This window comes from Acromyrmex echinatior, chromosome 10 (assembly GCF_024713525.1).
Source record: "Acromyrmex echinatior isolate Ae372 chromosome 10, ASM2471352v2, whole genome shotgun sequence".
NCBI classification, from domain to species: domain Eukaryota; kingdom Metazoa; phylum Arthropoda; class Insecta; order Hymenoptera; family Formicidae; genus Acromyrmex; species Acromyrmex echinatior.
Genome location: NC_141861.1, coordinates 10,152,088 through 10,172,375, shown reverse-complemented (window position 1 = coordinate 10,172,375; position 20,288 = coordinate 10,152,088). Strand labels below are relative to the sequence as shown.

Here is a 20,288-nt window from a genome sequence, read left to right as displayed (position 1 = left end):
TGGATTAATTAATTATTATAAATAACTAAACATCAGTTAAAGGAAAATAATTATTAATCGAGAGCACGTTCAGTGACTCTGTAACTCATAGATAAGCTATGATCACATTTTCCAACTCACACATAATAAACAAAACAACTCTAATCACTCCTATTTTTTCGAGAAACCTTTGATAAATAGTAATAAACCGGACATCCGTTAGTCTGCTCCTCCATCCGGTAAATTCCTATATTTTTTTTATTATTAATCTAAAGAGGTGAATCATCCATCCAAAGTCCAAGTAGCGAATTGCATCAAATCCCATATATATTGGTTATCTATAAAAAGTATCCGCGGTTTTTAGATGATCCAATATATGGCTCTTTGGAAAAGCGCAGTCAGTTATTAGGTGTTGGAATTAATTCGTAGCGTTTTACAAGTGATGGGAAGTACTTTCATTAATGTATTTTTTAATGCTCATGTGAAATAAATAACATTCTTTCATTAAAAAACGCTACGAATTAATTCCAACACCTAATATAAAAAATTTTTTCGAGCAGTCATAAGTGACATTCAAGATCAATCGATGTGTTTAATTGTTTCAAGTGCGGAGTTCGTGGCTCAGTGCAATCCCAGAAAAATCAGTAATCCACGTTGAAATTTGTGTAAATAATTCAGTAAATAAAGTTTAGACATGTTTGTATATATGTACACACATACACACGCGTGCGCGCGTATGCACGCATCATACGCACGCGCGTGTGTATATATATATGTTTATTATATATTCACACATATACAGGGTGGGCCATCTATTGGTACGTTTTTAAAAATGCGATCAAATGAGCATACATTGATATTTTTTATTAATTTTTTTTTTGTTGTGAAGCTAAAAGTATCCGCGTCAAGAATGAAAAACGATTTCGTTCATGTGGCTCCCTCTACTGGCCTTACAGTATGCCATTCGGTCACCCCAATTATTAATGACATTTTGGACTACCTCGGCGCCAATTTCACTCAAAACAGTCGTAATATAATGTCATCCACTAACATCCCTTTCTCACGAACTTTCCTCACCAATTTGCGTATAGCTCCTTCGGTGGGTGCTCTATCACGACCCATATTTCTTTTCAAAATTCGTACAGTTTCGGCGACACAGCACTGACTTTGAAAATAAATTTTTAAAATTTCAAAACGCTCTTCAAGAGAAAACATGTTGTTTCGTGCCGCGGACGGTATGACTAATAAACTGTCAAAATTTCGGGTCTGTAGCTCGTTCGGTGTTGCCATACGACGAAATTCAAAAACGTACCAATAGATGGCCCACCCTGTATATATATATATATATATATATATATATATATATACATACAGGGTGTCATGAATATACGGCCCCACTCGTTCCGAGCAGGTAGAGTGGACTGAGTAGAAAAGTCCTCTACCATTTCGTAATGCTCGCAATAATTAACGAGATATTAACGTTTAAAGATAGCCGAATATGCACGTCCTCCCGACCTATTATTGCCGAAAGTACGGCCCATCGAACGTGCGGACCGCGAAGAGCGGGGCTTCCCGTCGCGAGCATATAAGCTCAAAGGGCACGGCGCGCCTAGGCCATTCCCGCTCCTCGCGGCTCGCGTGCCTTTGACAATAGTAAGTCGAGCGGACGCGCGTATTCGGCTATCTTTAAATGTTATTATAATATCTCGTTAATTATTGCGAGCATTACAAAATAGTACAGGACTTTTCTACTCAATTTAGTCCACTCTACCTGCTCGAGACGAGTGGGGCCGTATATTCATAACACCCTGTATATATTGGGTCATCTAAAAAGTATCCGCGGTACTTTGTCTAGATATATGACCAACACACATCTAGTGACAAAAAACCGTGGATACTTTTTAGATGACCCAATATATAATTGAACGTCCATATAAAATAATTGCTTTTGTTAATTTTATTCTTTAGTACTCACAAAATAACTCAAAAGTACAAAAAGAGGTAATTCTCAACCTTACACGAGAATATTGTCGCCCTTTTTCTGCGAATATAATCCAATTAAAAAGTTTACTTTATAGCCTATAAAAAAAAATTTATATTTCCCCAGATGAAATTGAGACAAAATGCACGCATGCGCAGTAGTACCAGCTCGTCGAAGTGGTACGAGTGGTAAAGCTTTTTCTCGAGCCTGGGGGGAACATCGCGTTACACAGCTCTCGCAGTTTCACGCATTTTTCGAAGGAATTTACCGTAGAAAATTATTGGAGGTTACTGTAAGAACGTATTTGTCGCGTAGACAGATATCACGGTGGAAACAGAGTATTCTGAAATACTCAACATTTGCGGATTTTTAGATATATACAGCTACAGTATATCGCATAATACCTAATACCGGAAACGAAAGCAGGTAATAAAGGAAGCAAAAGGGTGGAGAGCAACGCTCATAAAGAAAAAAAGATACTGACGCATGACGTGAAGAAACACATCGACGATACGCCAAGCTGCCATCAACGCGCTTCTCTATGAGAAGTATATTTTTCGAGTGTAATTATCCAAAGTGCAAGTATCCCAACGATCGTTCCATATGATTTCTAATCGAACATTCAGCATTTTCTATATCGAATTGAAGTCATTTTTCGTCTCATTACTATAAAATGAGAAAATTTGTGATGCACAAACGAATGCTGTGTATGAAAAACGCTCTCTAAGCGTCAATCTCTATTACTATCTTTCTATTTCACACGCAATAGAATACGAAATAATGTTATAATGTAACGAGATATATGCTGATTCATACAAATTGATTGAAAGATTTGTGAAAGAATCGTAATATCTTTTATACTGTATATAAATTTCGACTATCACACATTAAGTTGAAAATAGATTTTATTCATTAATTTCATTAATTTTTTAAAAATAATTGGATTTTGTTCAGTATTGAACTAGTATTGTGTTCATATTAAATAATTAATTATTTTAAATATTACACATATAATTTACATTGATGATAATATATTTTTTACAATTTATTAATATCCTATTCATCTTTTATATATGTATAACTTACTTTTGCACTCGTAATTCTATTCACTATCACATTTTATATTAGTAATCATATGATTTATTTGTGAAAATAATATCTTATAAATGTATAAAGATTATGCGTTTTGCGGGTTTCTTCCGTATCCAGATCTACATTCTTGGAATGCCAACGTTTCGTGAATCTTGGCATTTCAAGAATAGATCTGGGCACGGAAGAAACCCATGAAACGCATAATCTTTATATAGAAAGCATCATGGAAGTCTCAAGAATATTATCTTATAAATTATTATCTTTTAATATTAATTCAAATATTACATCTATTCTAATATTGAATAAAAAATTACTGTTGTATATTTATATGTGTATATCTTTTTATTTTATAGAAATTTCTTCACGAATGGACATTTATAATAGATAACAATGGAAGGCCCCTTAGAAATAAAGAACTCCAGTGCAGTTGTGGAGGAGCCTATAAAATCTGAAGTTTTCGTACAAAATTCTGATAATAACGAGCGAAGCGATGCAGCTTCTCCACCTCCAAATTGTAGCATTTGCTTGGGAAAACTAGTTAATACATCTTTCACAGACAGTTGCCTGCACCAATTTTGTTTTACTTGCTTACTTCAATGGTCCAAAATTAAGACAGAATGTCCTTTATGCAAGCAAACATTCAAATCAATTATACACAATGTAAGATCAGAAGAAGATTATGATCAATATCATGTACCTTGTGAATTAGCATCGCAAATTCCTCAGCCACGAATACATTATATTATATTTTGAATAGAATAAAATATAGAATTTATCATATTATTGTCAATTTATTTTCTATACGCACAAATAATTTATATATAACTATTTATATGTAACTATGTATTCACCGTTGTCGCCTCAAGCTAGTCTTAGTTCAGAATTAAGACTAATTATAAATGAAAGAAATATGTTGAGCATGCGGAGCCGTATGAAGGGTATAATTTTTTATATCTTTTTTTTAAATGTATCCGTTAACTGTAATTATCACTTAAGCAAGTTTTACATCATGATTTTTTCAGTTCTACATGCTTTAAATGAAGATAATGAAAAATGTGCAGAGGAAAAGGAAAAAATTCTAAGATCACAAGCCATTCAAGAAATACTCACTACAGAAGTTACTTACTTGCAACAACTGGAAATCTTAGCAGAAGTATATTTTCTATTAATATACTCATATTACTGATATAAATAATTATATATTATATGTGTGTGTGTGTGTGTGTGTGTGTGTGTGTGTGTGTGTGTGTGTGTGTGTGTGTGTATGTGTGTATGTACAATATATGTTTTTTCAGTTTTTTATACAACCTATTCTCAAGAGAAAATTGTTGGACCATCCATTACTTGTCACCTTAGCTGAAAACATAAAAACATTATATAATGTGAGTGGTGAACTGGTGGCAGGATTAAAACGTAATCCTGATAACATAGCTGGAGTATTCCACAAACTTGCACCATTCTTTAAATTATATTCTGTTTATGCTTATGATTATACACAAGTATTAAATTTACTACAGGTAATTGTCAAGTATTACGCAAAAATTATTATTAAAATTTAATTATGTATATGATTCTTGAAAAATTAGCGTGATTTATTTATCAGGTCATTAATATGAGCTAATATTTTAGATTAGATTAAACGTATTGTATGACTAATTAGGAGACAATCCGATAGCGTTTTTATCGCATGTTTTAATATACATATATTTGAATTATTCAAATTTTATTATTATTATTATTATATTGAAGAGAACCCGAACAAAGGATTGAAACGTATATATTGTCATTATTTAATTGATTAAAATTATCTATTTTTATCCTATATCGGCTCGTAAAAGCAATTAATTTCATTTGATTTATTTATATTTTATAGATGTAGATATTTTGATATGAATATTTATTCAAAAATACATACGTGTGCATATTTTCATTGATTATTTTAATATAAAAAAATACTTTTGTTAAAGTGCATCCAAAAAGGATGTTAAAATTTATCTGTGAGATTATCTTTTCAGACAAATGAAGAGAATGATTCTGTCTTCAAAAAATTTATTTGTGATCAAGAAACAAGATCAGAAGTAGGCAGGAAATTGTCTTCGTTGTTAATTACACCAGTGCAAAGAGTACCAAGATATCAATTACTTGTTAAACAAGTGTTACAACATACTCCTTATAGACATAGAGAATATCGACATTTACAGGGTAAGTACATTATTAAGATTCGCCAAAAAATTCACATGTATTTGAATGTATATTTTTAGCATATTTTAATTAAATTTTAATTGCAGCATGTCTGGTTGAAATTGAAAAATCTGCGAAACACATAAATACTTTAATCGCACAAAATGAAGAAACACAAAAATTATTAAATCTTCAGAAATGCATTGTTACTTCTATTAACCTTGTCAAACCTGGTAGAATGTTAATCAAACAAGGACCATTGATGCGTGTTTCGAGACGAGGCAATTCAACTTATAGACGATATTTTGTTCTTTTAAATGACACTCTGTTGTATTGTAAAGGTGAACCAGAGACATCGCTGAACATATCTTGCGTTCTACCATTAAACAAGTGCAGTTTAACCTGTGTTCTGAGCAAAAAATTGTTCCGTATAACGTGTTTGCATGAAACATTCTTATTGTACTCAGAAAATGCGGATAGTGCTGAATGGATACAATCGATACAAAATGCTATTAAAAAAGTATTTGTTACATTATTAAAAATGTAGATATAATCTTGGTACTTTTAGCTTTCCTAATTAATATATTATGTACTATCTTGTTTTCAGTATACTGAATGTCGACAAACTTTGAGAAAAGAAAGTAGCTCGAGAAAGCCACTTAGACATAAAAATATTAATGAGTTTTCATCAGATGATATACCAAAAAAATCTATTAAAAGAAAAAGATGTATAAAAGATGAACAGGTATAAACATATTATTTTTCATATGTAAGTTGCTAGTATTAACTTTTGAGATGTTTAACACAAAATGTCAATTGATTGAAGATAGATTGTATTACAGGTAGATTATCTTAAGAGATATAATAATGAACTAACACAGATTTTTCTATATTACATATTAGGTATCGTTGGACACCTCCAATATAATATACTTTAAAAAGGATAATGAAATGGATGAGGATACTCAAAGTAATAATATTTGTTTACCTCTTACTACCAAAAGATTTAAACAAAATGAATATTCCAAACCTGGTCATACTTCTCCCCAAGTAAAAATACAAAACTGAAATTATGTAAAAATAAAAATACACAATCTATATCTACTCCTAGATGCTTAAAAAAATCAAGTCACAACAATTATAAAGTGAATAGAAATGCATTTTACATAATTATATTTATGAAACGCGTTTATCAAAATAACATTCGGTCTTTTCCTTAGACTCTTCCAATGACAACGATACATGGAACAAGTTCATGCTCCATCACATCGAACGACGAAGAACACACATCGCCGTTCCAAATAATGAGTGATTTTTTCTCATTTATCGGTACAACAATAAAAGACTTTTTTACGTTCAAATAATCCATAAATTATAAGAAAATGTATGTAAAAAAAGAGAACTTATTTATGTCATAATTTATAAAATCATAAATGATTAAATGTGTTACAATTTTATTTTTTTATTCATAAATATTGTATAACTAAATTTTTTTCGTAGTGAACTTATTTTTTACCTTTAAATATATATTGTATAATTGAACGTCCATATAAAATAATTGCTTTTGTTAATTTTATTCTTTAGTACTCACAAAATAACTCAAAAGTACAAAAAGAGATAATTCTCAACCTTACACGAGAATATTGTCGCCCTTTTTCTGCGAATATAATCCAATTAAAAAGTTTACTTTATAGCCTATAAAAAAAATTTATATTTCCCCAGATGAAATTGAGACTGACAATGAGACAAAATGCACGCATGCGCAGTAGTACCAGCTCGTCGAATACGAGTGGTAAAGCTTTTTCTCGAGCCTGGGGGGAACATCGCGTTACACAGCTCTCGCAGTTTCACGCATTTTTCGAAGGAATTTACCGTAGAAAATTATTGGAGGTTACTGTAAGAACGTATTTGTCGCGTAGACAGATATCACGGTGGAAACAGAGTATTCTGAAATACTCAACATTTGCGGATTTTTAGATATATACAGCTACAGTATATCGCATAATACCTAATACCGGAAACGAAAGCAGGTAATAAAGGAAGCAAAAGGGTGGAGAGCAACGCTCATAAAGAAAAAAAGATACTGACGCATGACGTGAAGAAACACATCGACGATACGCCAAGCTGCCATCAACGCGCTTCTCTATGAGAAGTATATTTTTCGAGTGTAATTATCCAAAGTGCAAGTATCCCAACGATCGTTCCATATGATTTCTAATCGAACATTCAGCATTTTCTATATCGAATTGAAGTCATTTTTCGTCTCATTACTATAAAATGAGAAAATTTGTGATGCACAAACGAATGCTGTGTATGAAAAACGCTCTGTAAGCGTCAATCTCTATTACTATCTTTCTATTTCACACGCAATAGAATACGAAATAATGTTATAATGTAACGAGATATATGCTGATTCATACAAATTGATTGAAAGATTTGTGAAAGAATCGTAATATCTTTTATACTGTATATAAATTTCGACTATCACACATTAAGTTGAAAATAGATTTTATTCATTAATTTCATTAATTTTTTAAAAATAATTGGATTTTGTTCAGTATTGAACTAGTATTGTGTTCATATTAAATAATTAATTATTTTAAATATTACACATATAATTTACATTGATGATAATATATTTTTTACAATTTATTAATATCCTATTCATCTTTTATATATGTATAACTTACTTTTGCACTCGTAATTCTATTCACTATCACATTTTATATTAGTAATCATATGATTTATTTGTGAAAATAATATCTTATAAATGTATAAAGATTATGCGTTTTGCGGGTTTCTTCCGTGTCCAGATCTACATTCTTGGAATGCCAACGTTTCGTGAATCTTGGCATTTCAAGAATAGATCTGGGCACGGAAGAAATCCGTGAAACGCATAATCTTTATATAGAAAGCATCATGGAAGTCTCAAGAATATTATCTTATAAATTATTATCTTTTAATATTAATTCAAATATTACATCTATTCTATTGAATAAAAAATTACTGTTGTATATTTATATGTGTATATCTTTTTATTTTATAGAAATTTCTTCACGAATGGACATTTATAATAGATAACAATGGAAGGCCCATTAGAAATAAAGAACTCCAGTGCAGTTGTGGAGGAGCCTATAAAATCTGAAGTTCTCGTACAAAATTCTGATAATAACGAGCGAAGCGATGCAGCTTCTCCACTTCCAAATTGTAGCATTTGTTTGGGAAAACTAGTTAATACATCTTTCACAGACAGTTGCCTGCACCAATTTTGTTTTACTTGCTTACTTCAATGGTCCAAAATTAAGACAGAATGTCCTTTATGCAAGCAAACATTCAAATCAATTATACACAATGTAAGATCAGAAGAAGATTATGATCAATATCATGTACCTTGTGAATTAGCATCGCAAATTCCTCAGCCACGAATACATTATATTATATTTTGAATAGAATAAAATATAGAATTTATCATATTATTGTCAATTTATTTTCTATACGCACAAATAATTTATATATAACTATTTATATGTAACTATGTATTCACCGTTGTCGCCTCAAGCTAGTCTTAGTTCAGAATTAAGACTAATTATAAATGAAAGAAATATGTTGAGCATGCGGAGCCGTATGAAGGGTATAATTTTTTATATCTTTTTTTTAAATGTATCCGTTAACTGTAATTATCACTTAAGCAAGTTTTACATCATGATTTTTTCAGTTCTACATGCTTTAAATGAAGATAATGAAAAATGTGCAGAGGAAAAGGAAAAAATTCTAAGATCACAAGCCATTCAAGAAATACTCACTACAGAAGTTACTTACTTGCAACAACTGGAAATCTTAGCAGAAGTATATTTTCTATTAATATACTCATATTACTGATATAAATAATTATATATTATATATATATGTGTGTGTGTGTGTGTGTGTGTGTGTGTGTATATGTATATGTGTGTATGTACAATATATGTTTTTTCAGTTTTTTATACAACCTATTCTCAAGAGAAAATTGTTGGACCATCCATTACTTGTCACCTTAGCTGAAAACATAAAAACATTATATAATGTGAGTGGTGAACTGGTGGCAGGATTAAAACGTAATCCTGATAACATAGCTGGAGTATTCCACAAACTTGCACCATTCTTTAAATTATATTCTGTTTATGCTTATGATTATACACAAGTATTAAATTTACTACAGGTAATTGTCAAGTATTACGCAAAAATTATTATTAAAATTTAATTATGTATATGATTCTTGAAAAATTAGCGTGATTTATTTATCAGGTCATTAATATGAGCTAATATTTTAGATTAGATTAAACGTATTGTATGACTAATTAGGAGACAATCCGATAGCGTTTTTATCGCATGTTTTAATATACATATATTTGAATTATTCAAATTTTATTATTATTATTATTATATTGAAGAGAACCCGAACAAAGGATTGAAACGTATATATTGTCATTATTTAATTGAATAAAATTATCTATTTTTATCCTATATCGGCTCGTAAAAGCAATTAATTTCATTTGATTTATTTATATTTTATAGATGTAGATATTTTGATATGAATATTTATTCAAAAATACATACGTGTACATATTTTCATTGATTATTTTAATATAAAAAAATACTTTTGTTAAAGTGCATCCAAAAAGGATGTTAAAATTTATCTGTGAGATTATCTTTTCAGACAAATGAAGAGAATGATTCTGTCTTCAAAAAATTTATTTGTGATCAAGAAACAAGATCAGAAGTAGGCAGGAAATTGTCTTCGTTGTTAATTACACCAGTGCAAAGAGTACCAAGATATCAATTACTTGTTAAACAAGTGTTACAACATACTCCTTATAGACATAGAGAATATCGACATTTACAGGGTAAGTACATTATTAAGATTCGCCAAAAAATTCACATGTATTTGAATGTATATTTTTAGCATATTTTAATTAAATTTTAATTGCAGCATGTCTGGTTGAAATTGAAAAATCTGCGAAACACATAAATACTTTAATCGCACAAAATGAAGAAACACAAAAATTATTAAATCTTCAGAAATGCATTGTTACTTCTATTAACCTTGTCAAACCTGGTAGAATGTTAATCAAACAAGGACCATTGATGCGTGTTTCGAGACGAGGCAATTCAACTTATAGACGATATTTTGTTCTTTTAAATGACACTCTGTTGTATTGTAAAGGTGAACCAGAGACATCGCTGAACATATCTTGCGTTCTACCATTAAACAAGTGCAGTTTAACCTGTGTTCTGAGCAAAAAATTGTTCCGTATAACGTGTTTGCATGAAACATTCTTATTGTACTCAGAAAATGCGGATAGTGCTGAATGGATACAATCGATACAAAATGCTATTAAAAAAGTATTTGTTACATTATTAAAAATGTAGATATAATCTTGGTACTTTTAGCTTTCCTAATTAACATATTATGTACTATCTTGTTTTCAGTATACTGAATGTCGACAAACTTTGAGAAAAGAAAGTAGCTCGAGAAAGCCACTTAGACATAAAAATATTAATGAGTTTTCATCAGATGATATACCAAAAAAATCTATTAAAAGAAAAAGATGTATAAAAGATGAACAGGTATAAACATATTATTTTTCATATGTAAGTTGCTAGTATTAACTTTTGAGATGTTTAACACAAAATGTCAATTGATTGAAGATAGATTGTATTACAGGTAGATTATCTTAAGAGATATAATAATGAACTAACACAGATTTTTCTATATTACATATTAGGTATCGTTGGACACCTCCAATATAATATACTTTAAAAAGGATAATGAAATGGATGAGGATACTCAAAGCATTAATATTTGTTTACTTCTTACTACCAAAAGATTTAAACAAAATGAGTATTCCAAACCTGGTCATATTTCTCCCCAAGTAAAAAATACAAAACTGAAATTATGTAAAAATAAAAATACACAATCTATATCTACTCATAGATGCTTAAAAAAATCAAGTCACAACAATTATAAAATGAATAGAAATGCATTTTACATAATTATATTTATGAAACGCGTTTATCAAAATAACATTCGGTCTTTTCCTTAGACTCTTCCAATGACAACGATACATGGAACAAGTTCATGCTCCATCACATCGAACGACGAAGAACACACATCGCCGTTCCAAATGATTTTTTTCTCATTTATCGGTACAACAATAAAAGACGTTCAAATAATCCATAAATTATAAGAAAATGTATGTAAAAAAAGAGAACTTATTTATGTCATAAAATCATAAATGATTAAATGTGTCACAATTTTATTTTTTTATTCATAAATATTGTATAACTAAATTTTTTTCGCAGTGAACTTATTTTTTATCTTTAAATATATTGGGTCATCTAAAAAGTATCCGCGGTACTTTGTCACTAGATATATGACCATCAACACACATCTAGTGACAAAAAACCGCAGATACTTTTTAGATGACCCATATATACACACGCGCGCGCACACACACACGTTATTTTATATATATGCATCAATAATTTTCTAAATAAAATATATGTAAAAAAACAGTGCAATTAAAATAATTATCCTCATTTGTATTCATATGTAAATAATATAGTACGTTTCTTGTTTATGAAGAAATTATTTCAATAAAATTGAAATAACTAATATCATATTTATTTTATTATTATTTTATCTCTCAAAAGAAAAATCTTTGACCAAGGCACGTATGAAGGTTTATTGATATGGACCTGAATAGGTCCATAACTCAGATCATTTCTATGATTCAGCGACACACTTTTCATGATAGCGCCGCTGTCGAGATATCGCGGAACTGAAATACTGCTCGGTTTGATGGCTTCACGTTCACTTGTAATATACAAACGAAATTTTCGGAGACTCTTTTCTCTTATACTAAAACTTCTACTTCGTTTCTAAAAACATAGGATTGTTCTTTCAGATTTTCTGCAATTTGCCAGCTACTTCTTATGAACGTGCAAAATCTGAAACTCTTGTATGCAGCACATATTATGACATGTTGATTACAGAAATCAATAATAAAACTGTAAGTCTTCAATTTTTTTTCGTTTTTCGTATTTAATTGTAGCTGGCGAATTGCGTTGTTATCGATACTTTAATTGTGGAGAAGGATTTTTCAATCCATAAAAACAATTAAGAGAAAAGTTTAATAATTAATGGTAAAACAAGATCCACACTCCAGCACTCCCCTTAATATCCTACTGAGGGTAATATATTACTAGTATTATATATTAGGTTGGTACATATGAAATGTCGGATTTTTAAGTGAATATATTGGATCATATAAAAAGTATCCGCGATTTTTTGTCACTAAATGTGTTGACCATCAACACCATCTAGTGACAAAAAACGGATACTTTTTAGATGACCCAATATAAAACTGCATATCTTTTTTTAAAAGCTGTTTATTTAATCAAAATATGCTCCATTTGTTTCAATACACTTTTCCCAATGAGATTTTAATGCATAGATGCCTGTCTTAAAGAAATTCTGATCTTTAGAATCAATAAACTCTGATATGGAATTCTTCAGTCTTCATTTTCTGTCTTCATTTTCATACTGTTTAGCTCGTAAAAACTGTTCTAAATGTTTAAAAAAATGAAAGTCGGTTGGCGAAAAATCCGGTGAATAAGCTGGGTGCTGCAAAATTTCCTATTTTAATTCATTTATAATAATTTCGCAATTGTTTTGTACGACGTATGCGGCCAAGCGTTGTCGAAAAGTATTGGGCCATGCCGATTAACAAGTGATGGGCGTATAATTTTCAATTTTTCATGCATTTCATCAATGTACTGGCAGTACTTTTCGGCTGTAATTGTCTCCTCAGTTCGAAGGAATGAATAATGAATTATTCCAGTCACATTCCACCAAACTGTTATTAAAATTTTCCGTGGATGAAGTGATGGCCTTGGAGTATGAGCACAAGCCTCATTCCTATCAAGCTACCGAGCACACCTTTTCCTATTGTCGTAAAGAATCCATTTTTCATCACAAGTAATAATCCGAAAAATGGCTCTCGATGAAATCGGGTTAGTAATGATGAGCATACGTTCAATCGATTCAGCTTATTTCGCTCGGTTAGTTCGTGCGGTACCCATTTATCCATTTTTTTCACCTTGCCAATTTCAGAAAGGTGTCGCAATATCGTTGTATGGTCAACTTTCATACTGGTAGCAAGTTCCCTTATAGATACAGTTGGATTCGTTTCCACCAATGCTTTCAGAGCATCATTTTGCACAGACGTTTTGAATCTTCCACGCGGTTCATTTTGTAGGGAAAAATCATCAGACCGAAATTTTTCAAACCAATGCTGCACTTTTCGATCGTTAACAGTATTCTTCTCAAATGCCTGGTTTATATTGCGTGCAGCTTTTGCAGCATTATTACCAAGTTTATACTCATATAAAAAAATTACATGAATATCGATTGAATTCATATCCTTACGAAATTCAAAACAAATAACAAAATGGAACACTTTTGAGAAAATCTTCTTTGTTGAAATGTGACTCTGGCAACACGACTATAAACAATACGATTATAAACGAGATTATGCCAAAAATAAAAGCATAACGAAAACAGGAAGACAAACGTTCATATGTAAAGAAAATCCGACATTTCATATGCACCAACCTAATACATACCTAATATCGTGAATTACGAATAATAAAGGTTATAAAGGTATTGTTGATTAAATAAAGTCATGATTAAGCATTTTGCAACAATGAACAAAAATAAAATTAATAACGAATTTGATTGGACGCCCTCAGTCCGCATTAAAACCACCATACATACACAAAATAACATAAATATATGTTTATAAATAAACATAGAAATCGATTAAATTGTGAAATACTCAATACATTATATTGTACTGCTAGGTAAAATATGTATTTTATAATTCGAAATATTTGCATTTTATTTTTATACTAAAATTAAATCAGTGTACAACGCTTTAATATGCATCAGTGGTCCCAATCGAATTCGCCATAATTCTTATACGAAGAAGGAGAAAATGCTTTTGGTGCAGTTTATTTCCGAAAAAAAGCTATCGAAAAATAATTATCGATGCGACAGACTTAAATTAAAAGCTATCAAAAGTACTCAACAAACGAGAATGGATTAAAATGGATTGAAATTTTTTTCTATCTGAATGAGTATTTTATAAATAGTGAATACTTTTTTTTTATTTAATTAGATTCAATTGGAAGTAATTGGATTGAAAAATTGCATTTCCTATTTAAAATTTTGAATTGAACAGTATTCACATTGTGTTGTGTACAGAAAAAGTTAATATTATCTTCAGATTGAAAGGCATGGAGATATGCTCTATGCAATTCCTATAAAAGAATAAAAATGCATTCAGGATTGAAAAATATTCATTTTAACATTCATGAATCAATATTTCTGAAAATCTGAATCCATTTCAATTCATTTCAATCCATTCTCATTTGCTGGATAAAAAGACTGATGTGACGAATTAAATTTGGAGGGGTTTGCTTGGTTATGGAGGCTGTATCTCCTCTTCAAGGAAATTCGTAACCTCCCTTGAGAAAAGAAAACTGTTAAGGCTCCTTGTTTAGTCAAGAAAGATGTATGAAACATGAAATGAGGAATAAGGAATCCTCATTCCTCAAGGAAGGACTATGAATACGAGTAGTAGTGAATATAAGTTTTCATCGAGGATTAGGCCGGAATCAGAATATACATTAAAGATTGAGATTAAAGATAAAAATTGAAATTTCACCAAAGAAATTTCAGCTCCTTTTGTTCTGATTGGTCTTCAATCTTTCAATCTTTAATCTTATTTTTTAATGCGTAGTCTGATTCCGTCCTTAGAGTTGAGTCAGAGTAAGAATTGACCAATCACAGTCGAGTATTCCCCTGTTACAATTGAATGACAGGGGAATGCTCGACTGTGGTTGGTCAGTTCTTGCACTCTGACCCAACTATAACCCTCGGTGTAAACTTAGTCATTGATAACTTATTATATAGACACTATGCAAAAATAAATTAATATAAAAAACATTACCTTTTTTCATATGTATATTTGTGCATACATCTATTAAAAACTACGATAACATCTTTCCTGAAAATTTTTAAATCTTCTAAAAAATAAAAAATCTCCTAAATTAAAAAAAATCCCCTAAAAAATCCCCTAAATAATTTTTCCTCCTATTTGTCCCTTGACCTATTAAAAATCCCCTAAATTTAGAGGAAAATCCCTTGATCTGGTAATATTGGCTCCACTTCGGGTATCCACACCTGTTCGAGAGGTATACAGTCCGCGTTTTGGCCAATCAGCGACTATGTTACGTGCCTGGGTATTCGTACAAGGTATATATTTAATTTACTTGTCGGGAATTGGCGAGCAACTGTGGAATGACGATGAATCCACAATAGTCAGGGACTCCGCACAATAAAAGGAACAAAGAACAAAAAATAAGAATTTCAATCTATCAAAAACTATTCTGCAATACATGATTTCTCTGTTCCCTCACGATCTCTCATGCTGGTTTCACACTGGATCCGACGTGCTTTGTACGACGTGGTTGCTCTGCAACCAATAAAAAAATGGGATTCTGCTTCGTATCATCGGTCTAATTTCCACCGAGGATTTAAATCAGAATGTAAGAACCAACCAACTATAATCTAGTATTCCCCTGTTACAATCGTAACGAGCAGGGGAATGCTCGACTGTAGTTGGTTGATTCTTACATCCGGTTTAAACCTTCGATGAAAACTAGGCTATCAAAAATAAAATTCTGCTTTCTGATTGGTTGCATAATGTCATACGACGCACATCAGATCCAGTGTGAATCAGCATCAGACGTCATTCTAGCTCAAGAAGAGTATAAATAACCGTTGATAAGGATTCGTCCTCTAGGGAGAATTGCGGCCGATCCGCGGCGTAGCACGCGATTGGTGAAACCATATTGCGCTGTGCGCGTATGGTCAAGTTTGTTGCGGATTGTGCCTTGTGGATACAGGCCCGTATTCGGAACACGTTTTTATCGATAAAAACGCGCTTTTATCTCTGAAATTCTACAGTATGCGTAACGTAAATTATAGCATGTTAACAATCATAAACACATCGGCAATCATAAACACATTACAGCTGTAAGCTTATTGTCTACCACATCTCATTGTGCAGCGCGGCAAGTGTTCCCGCGTCCAGTGTGCAGGAGCTATAACATCGCTGTAAGGATGAAATCACACGGTGCGGAAAACGACTGTGAAATAGAGAATGCATCATAGAAGCAACCAATCAGCGTTATTCTGCGTTATTTCGAATAGCGCTAATTGGTTGTTTCAATGACATATTCTCTATTTTTCAGTCCTTTTCCGCACCATGTGATTTCTTCCCAAGCGCGTTCTGAATACGGGCCACGATCTACAGTGCAAACGAGTGCATATCAGTGCATATTGCACGTCAAAACATACGCGACGATGAAATGACAATTTCGTGAATATCGTCGTATTTATTAGGTAAACACGTAACTTTCGCACGACGACTTGATTTACAGTAGTGGAAGACGCAACGGTGTCATCGAAATTACAACTGGCGTATTTCTCGCGATCTCGTCACGAGGTATGACGTACCAGATTCGTTCTCGAAAAAGCTGAAAATTTGGCGACATTTCACGTTAAATGTCATATGCCGACGTATTATTGCGTATTATCTTTCTTTATGGAATATATCTACTGTAGATTACGGAAGGAATTAATATGATTGTTATATGATTTGGATAATTGGCAGGTTTTCTTTTTTTTCGATCAAGAAATTACGTAATAAACAAACGTAATAAATAGCAGTCACTGTCACTGTTTTGCATATGCATTTTTGTGCGCGACTCGTTTCATTATATTCAATGTAATTATAAATGTCTTGTTATAGGCATATTTAAAAGAAAAGCGCTATCTCAAGTTTTTTTTACCTTATCCAAATATTTAAATGTTTTAATGCAAAATAAATAGGTTATGCAAATCTAATATATTTTACAAGTTATTTGTACTGAGAATAAATTTGTATCTTCATATCCTTCCAACTTTTACATTTTAATTTTTATATATTATATATTAATGAATTTACTTATTTTGCTAATTAAAAATTTTCTATGTTTTAGGGCTTGCTACAATGCTTATATACATTAATTGGAAGTGACAAATTACATATGTTTAAATATGGTGATTTTTATGTAAATAATTATACGAATTCTTCTCGTATTTGTGGGCACTACTTATGTAATATTTAAAAATGTCCCAAGGAGAGGGTGCTGCTGTTGCAGTACCTAATAATCAAAACGGTGCGGTAGCACATAATCTTCACAGTCTTGCTGGTGTTATAGGACCAGTTTTAAATAATAATAACATGAATATAGCTAGAAATAACAATAATCAAAACCCGCTGATTAATGTGCGGGATAGATTATTTCATGCATTATTTATCAAGGCAGCTCTAGCCTATGCACGAACATTTCCAAGGCCTGTTAGGAGATTTATAGAATTTATAGTCCTTTTAAAGGTATGCACAAGACCTTTATTATTTAACATATAAGTTATTTACAAATAACAAGTTACTAATACAAGTAAATGATTTATATAAATAAAAAAAAACAAAAAATTAAACTGAAAAACTAAAAATTGAAAACCAAACTTATATACTAAAGTTTTAAATAAACAAAAAAAGAATAAACTATATATATATATATATACACATATACATATATGAATCTCTTGTTTACAGGCTATATTGGCATTTTTTGTATTGGCTTATATTCATATAGTATTTTCACGTGCACCAACTAATTGTTTAGAACACATAAGAGATGAATGGCCACGAGATGGTATACTGAGAGTGGAAATTCTTAGAAATGGTGGTGAAGATTATAGTATAGAGAAAAGTTATGCCAAAGAAGAAAAATTGAGACAAGAAAAAGTTGATGATTTAACTAATGCTTTAGGAATATTAACTGGAGATGGGTGAGTTAAAATATAAATATTTACAAAATATAATATTACATTAATGCTTTGTTAATTTTAAGCATAGAAAGCAAAATGTATATTTTTATTAATTTGTTGTATCAGTTTTATAAATATTGAACCATCTGCTGTTGATGAAGAACGAGATACTATAAACGTCTCTGCCGAAGAGAATCATGAGAATTTGACACTACATGAGCAGGATGTGATAACAAGTGCTACTATTTCTGGAGAAACACAGAATCCTGATTTAAGCACAACAAATACAACAATGAGCCCATCATTGTCAACAAAGCTTTGGAATGATTTAAATATAGCTAAAAAAATAGTATGTATATCTCCTGATTTGAAGATATTAATAACAACACTTGATACTTTAATATAGCATTTTAAACTTTATAAACATTACTAATTTTATAATATTATATCTTTTGTAATTAAAGAATAATTTGTAATTATTTTATCGCTATTTATTCTTTATAAAGTTAAAATATAATAAAATATAATAAAAAATATTGTCTTTTTTACATGCAACCTATTTTTCGTGCATTATATTTTAACTTTATAAAGAATAAATAGCGATAAAATAATTACAAATATACACGCACGCACGCACGCACGCACGCACGCACGCACGCACGCACGCACGCACGCACGCACGCACGCACGCACGCACGCACGCACGCACGCACGCACGCACGCACGCACGCACGCACGCACGCACGCACGCACGCACGCACGCACGCACGCACGCACGCACGCACGCACGCACGCACGCACGCACGCACGCACGCACGCACGCACGCACGCACGCACGCACGCACGCACGCACGCACGCACGCACGCACGCACGCACGCACGCACGCACGCACGCACGCACGCACGCACGCACGCACGCACGCACGCACGCACGCACGCACGCATGCACGCACGCACGCACGCACGCACGCACGCACGCACGCACGCACGCACGCACGCACGCACGCACGCACGCACGCACGCACGCACGCACGCACGCACGCACGCACGCACGCACGCACGCACGCACGCACGCACGCACGCACGCACGCACGCACGCACGCACGCACGCACGCACGCACGCACGCACGCACGCACGCACGCACGCACGCACGCACGCACGCACGCACGCACGCACGCACGCACGCACGCACAGTGAGAGCAAAAAGTATTCGTACAAGGAATTTTTTATAAAAAAAGTCTTATTTGTAGAAAATAAACTTAATATTAATTATTCAATTTTATATATAATACAATGAATACATTCTGTTCTTACATTAACAAACAAGCTTTGCCTATATTGTTGATTTTAGAAGCTAAATTTCTCAATTGTACGAATACTTTTTGAGCATCAAAACAATACAATTTTTAATTTTCACTTATTTTTCAGATATATTTTCTGTAATTAATACACATCTTTTTGATATATTATAATTTTAAGAAATATACAGTCTATTTTATTCTTTATAAATAAATTGTTAATTACACAGCAAGAAATGGTCGTCAATTAAACGTCGAATCGACGTCAAATTGGTATTGAAATCATCGTATCGATATTAATTCAATATCAATTCGATGACTCATTCTCGCTGGATAATATTTACTTTTTAAAAATGTTTTTTTAAAAAATATTTTCTCTGTACGAATACTTTTTGCATTCACTGTGTATATATATATATAATATGTGTATGAAATAATATGTATGAAATAATATTTGTACTTATTTTAGACATCTAAAGAAAAGTCGTCTTTTGCAAATGTGGAAGGTAACTCTACAGAAGTGCCTGATCATTTAAATGAAGATAATGTTATACAGTTAAAGGATCGTTCATCAGATGTTGATAAAACGGCTAGAATAGGTAAATAACTAACAAATAATAGATAAAATATTATTTATAAAAAATAAAATGAAATAGATATTACTTATAATTACTATATTGAAATTATACTATATTGAGATAAATTAATATTAATATTTACAGCAAGAAAACATTACTTTTTGTCCCATTTGGATTTTAATCAAAACTTGGC

The 20,288-nt window shown here is 31.8% G+C and overlaps 2 protein-coding genes, 2 long non-coding RNA genes and 1 pseudogene across 13 annotated transcripts in view; 3 read left to right on the top strand and 2 right to left on the bottom strand.

Annotated features, from left to right (window-relative positions):
- The first annotated feature begins 2,129 nt into the window (after positions 1–2,129).
- On the top strand, positions 2,130–6,721 carry LOC105149333 (rho guanine nucleotide exchange factor 39-like; annotated as a pseudogene). The gene is made up of 9 exons (XR_015546515.1): positions 2,130–2,538; positions 3,406–3,990; positions 4,075–4,205; positions 4,348–4,569; positions 5,068–5,254; positions 5,341–5,753; positions 5,841–5,978; positions 6,137–6,378; positions 6,454–6,721. The product of XR_015546515.1 is annotated as a rho guanine nucleotide exchange factor 39-like (transcript).
- Positions 5,085–5,593, bottom strand: LOC147908276 (uncharacterized). The gene is made up of 2 exons (XR_015546516.1): positions 5,454–5,593; positions 5,085–5,364 (listed from the first exon to the last, which is right to left on the bottom strand). It is a non-coding gene; the product is annotated as an uncharacterized LOC147908276 (long non-coding RNA).
- A 252-nt stretch (positions 6,722–6,973) lies between the features above and the next one.
- LOC105154823 (FYVE, RhoGEF and PH domain-containing protein 2) lies at positions 6,974–11,893 on the top strand. Of its 7 annotated transcripts, none has more exons than XM_087410770.1 (9): positions 6,974–7,129; positions 7,211–7,415; positions 8,280–8,864; positions 8,949–9,079; positions 9,210–9,431; positions 9,930–10,116; positions 10,203–10,615; positions 10,703–10,840; positions 10,999–11,484. In XM_087410770.1, exons 3-9 carry the CDS (start codon positions 8,768–8,770, stop codon positions 11,314–11,316), a joined length of 1,506 nt encoding a protein of 501 aa, XP_087266896.1. In that variant the 5' UTR covers positions 6,974–7,129; positions 7,211–7,415; positions 8,280–8,767; the 3' UTR covers positions 11,317–11,484. The 7 variants fall into 7 exon arrangements, with proteins under 7 accessions (XP_087266896.1, XP_087266898.1, XP_087266900.1 ...); XM_087410774.1 differs by having other exon boundaries at positions 6,986–7,415; positions 10,999–11,145; positions 11,317–11,893; XM_087410772.1 differs by having other exon boundaries at positions 6,985–7,400.
- On the bottom strand, positions 9,947–10,454 carry LOC147908275 (uncharacterized). The gene is made up of 2 exons (XR_015546517.1): positions 10,316–10,454; positions 9,947–10,226 (listed from the first exon to the last, which is right to left on the bottom strand). It is a non-coding gene; the product is annotated as an uncharacterized LOC147908275 (long non-coding RNA).
- A 4,641-nt stretch (positions 11,894–16,534) lies between the features above and the next one.
- LOC105152438 (membralin) overlaps positions 16,535–20,288 on the top strand; it is an 84,010-nt gene continuing 80,256 nt past the window's right edge. For 2 of the 3 annotated variants that reach the window (XM_011066752.2, XM_011066743.2), the window contains exons 1-5: positions 16,540–16,848; positions 17,384–17,781; positions 18,004–18,239; positions 18,345–18,567; positions 19,987–20,116. In XM_011066752.2, coding sequence (XP_011065054.1) covers positions 17,515–17,781; positions 18,004–18,239; positions 18,345–18,567; positions 19,987–20,116 — 856 coding nt within the window. In that variant the 5' untranslated portion in view covers positions 16,540–16,848; positions 17,384–17,514. Of the gene's footprint in view, positions 16,849–17,383; positions 17,782–18,003; positions 18,240–18,344; positions 18,568–19,986; positions 20,117–20,288 lie in introns of all 3 variants that reach the window. The other variant, XM_087410768.1, reaches the window with a different exon arrangement.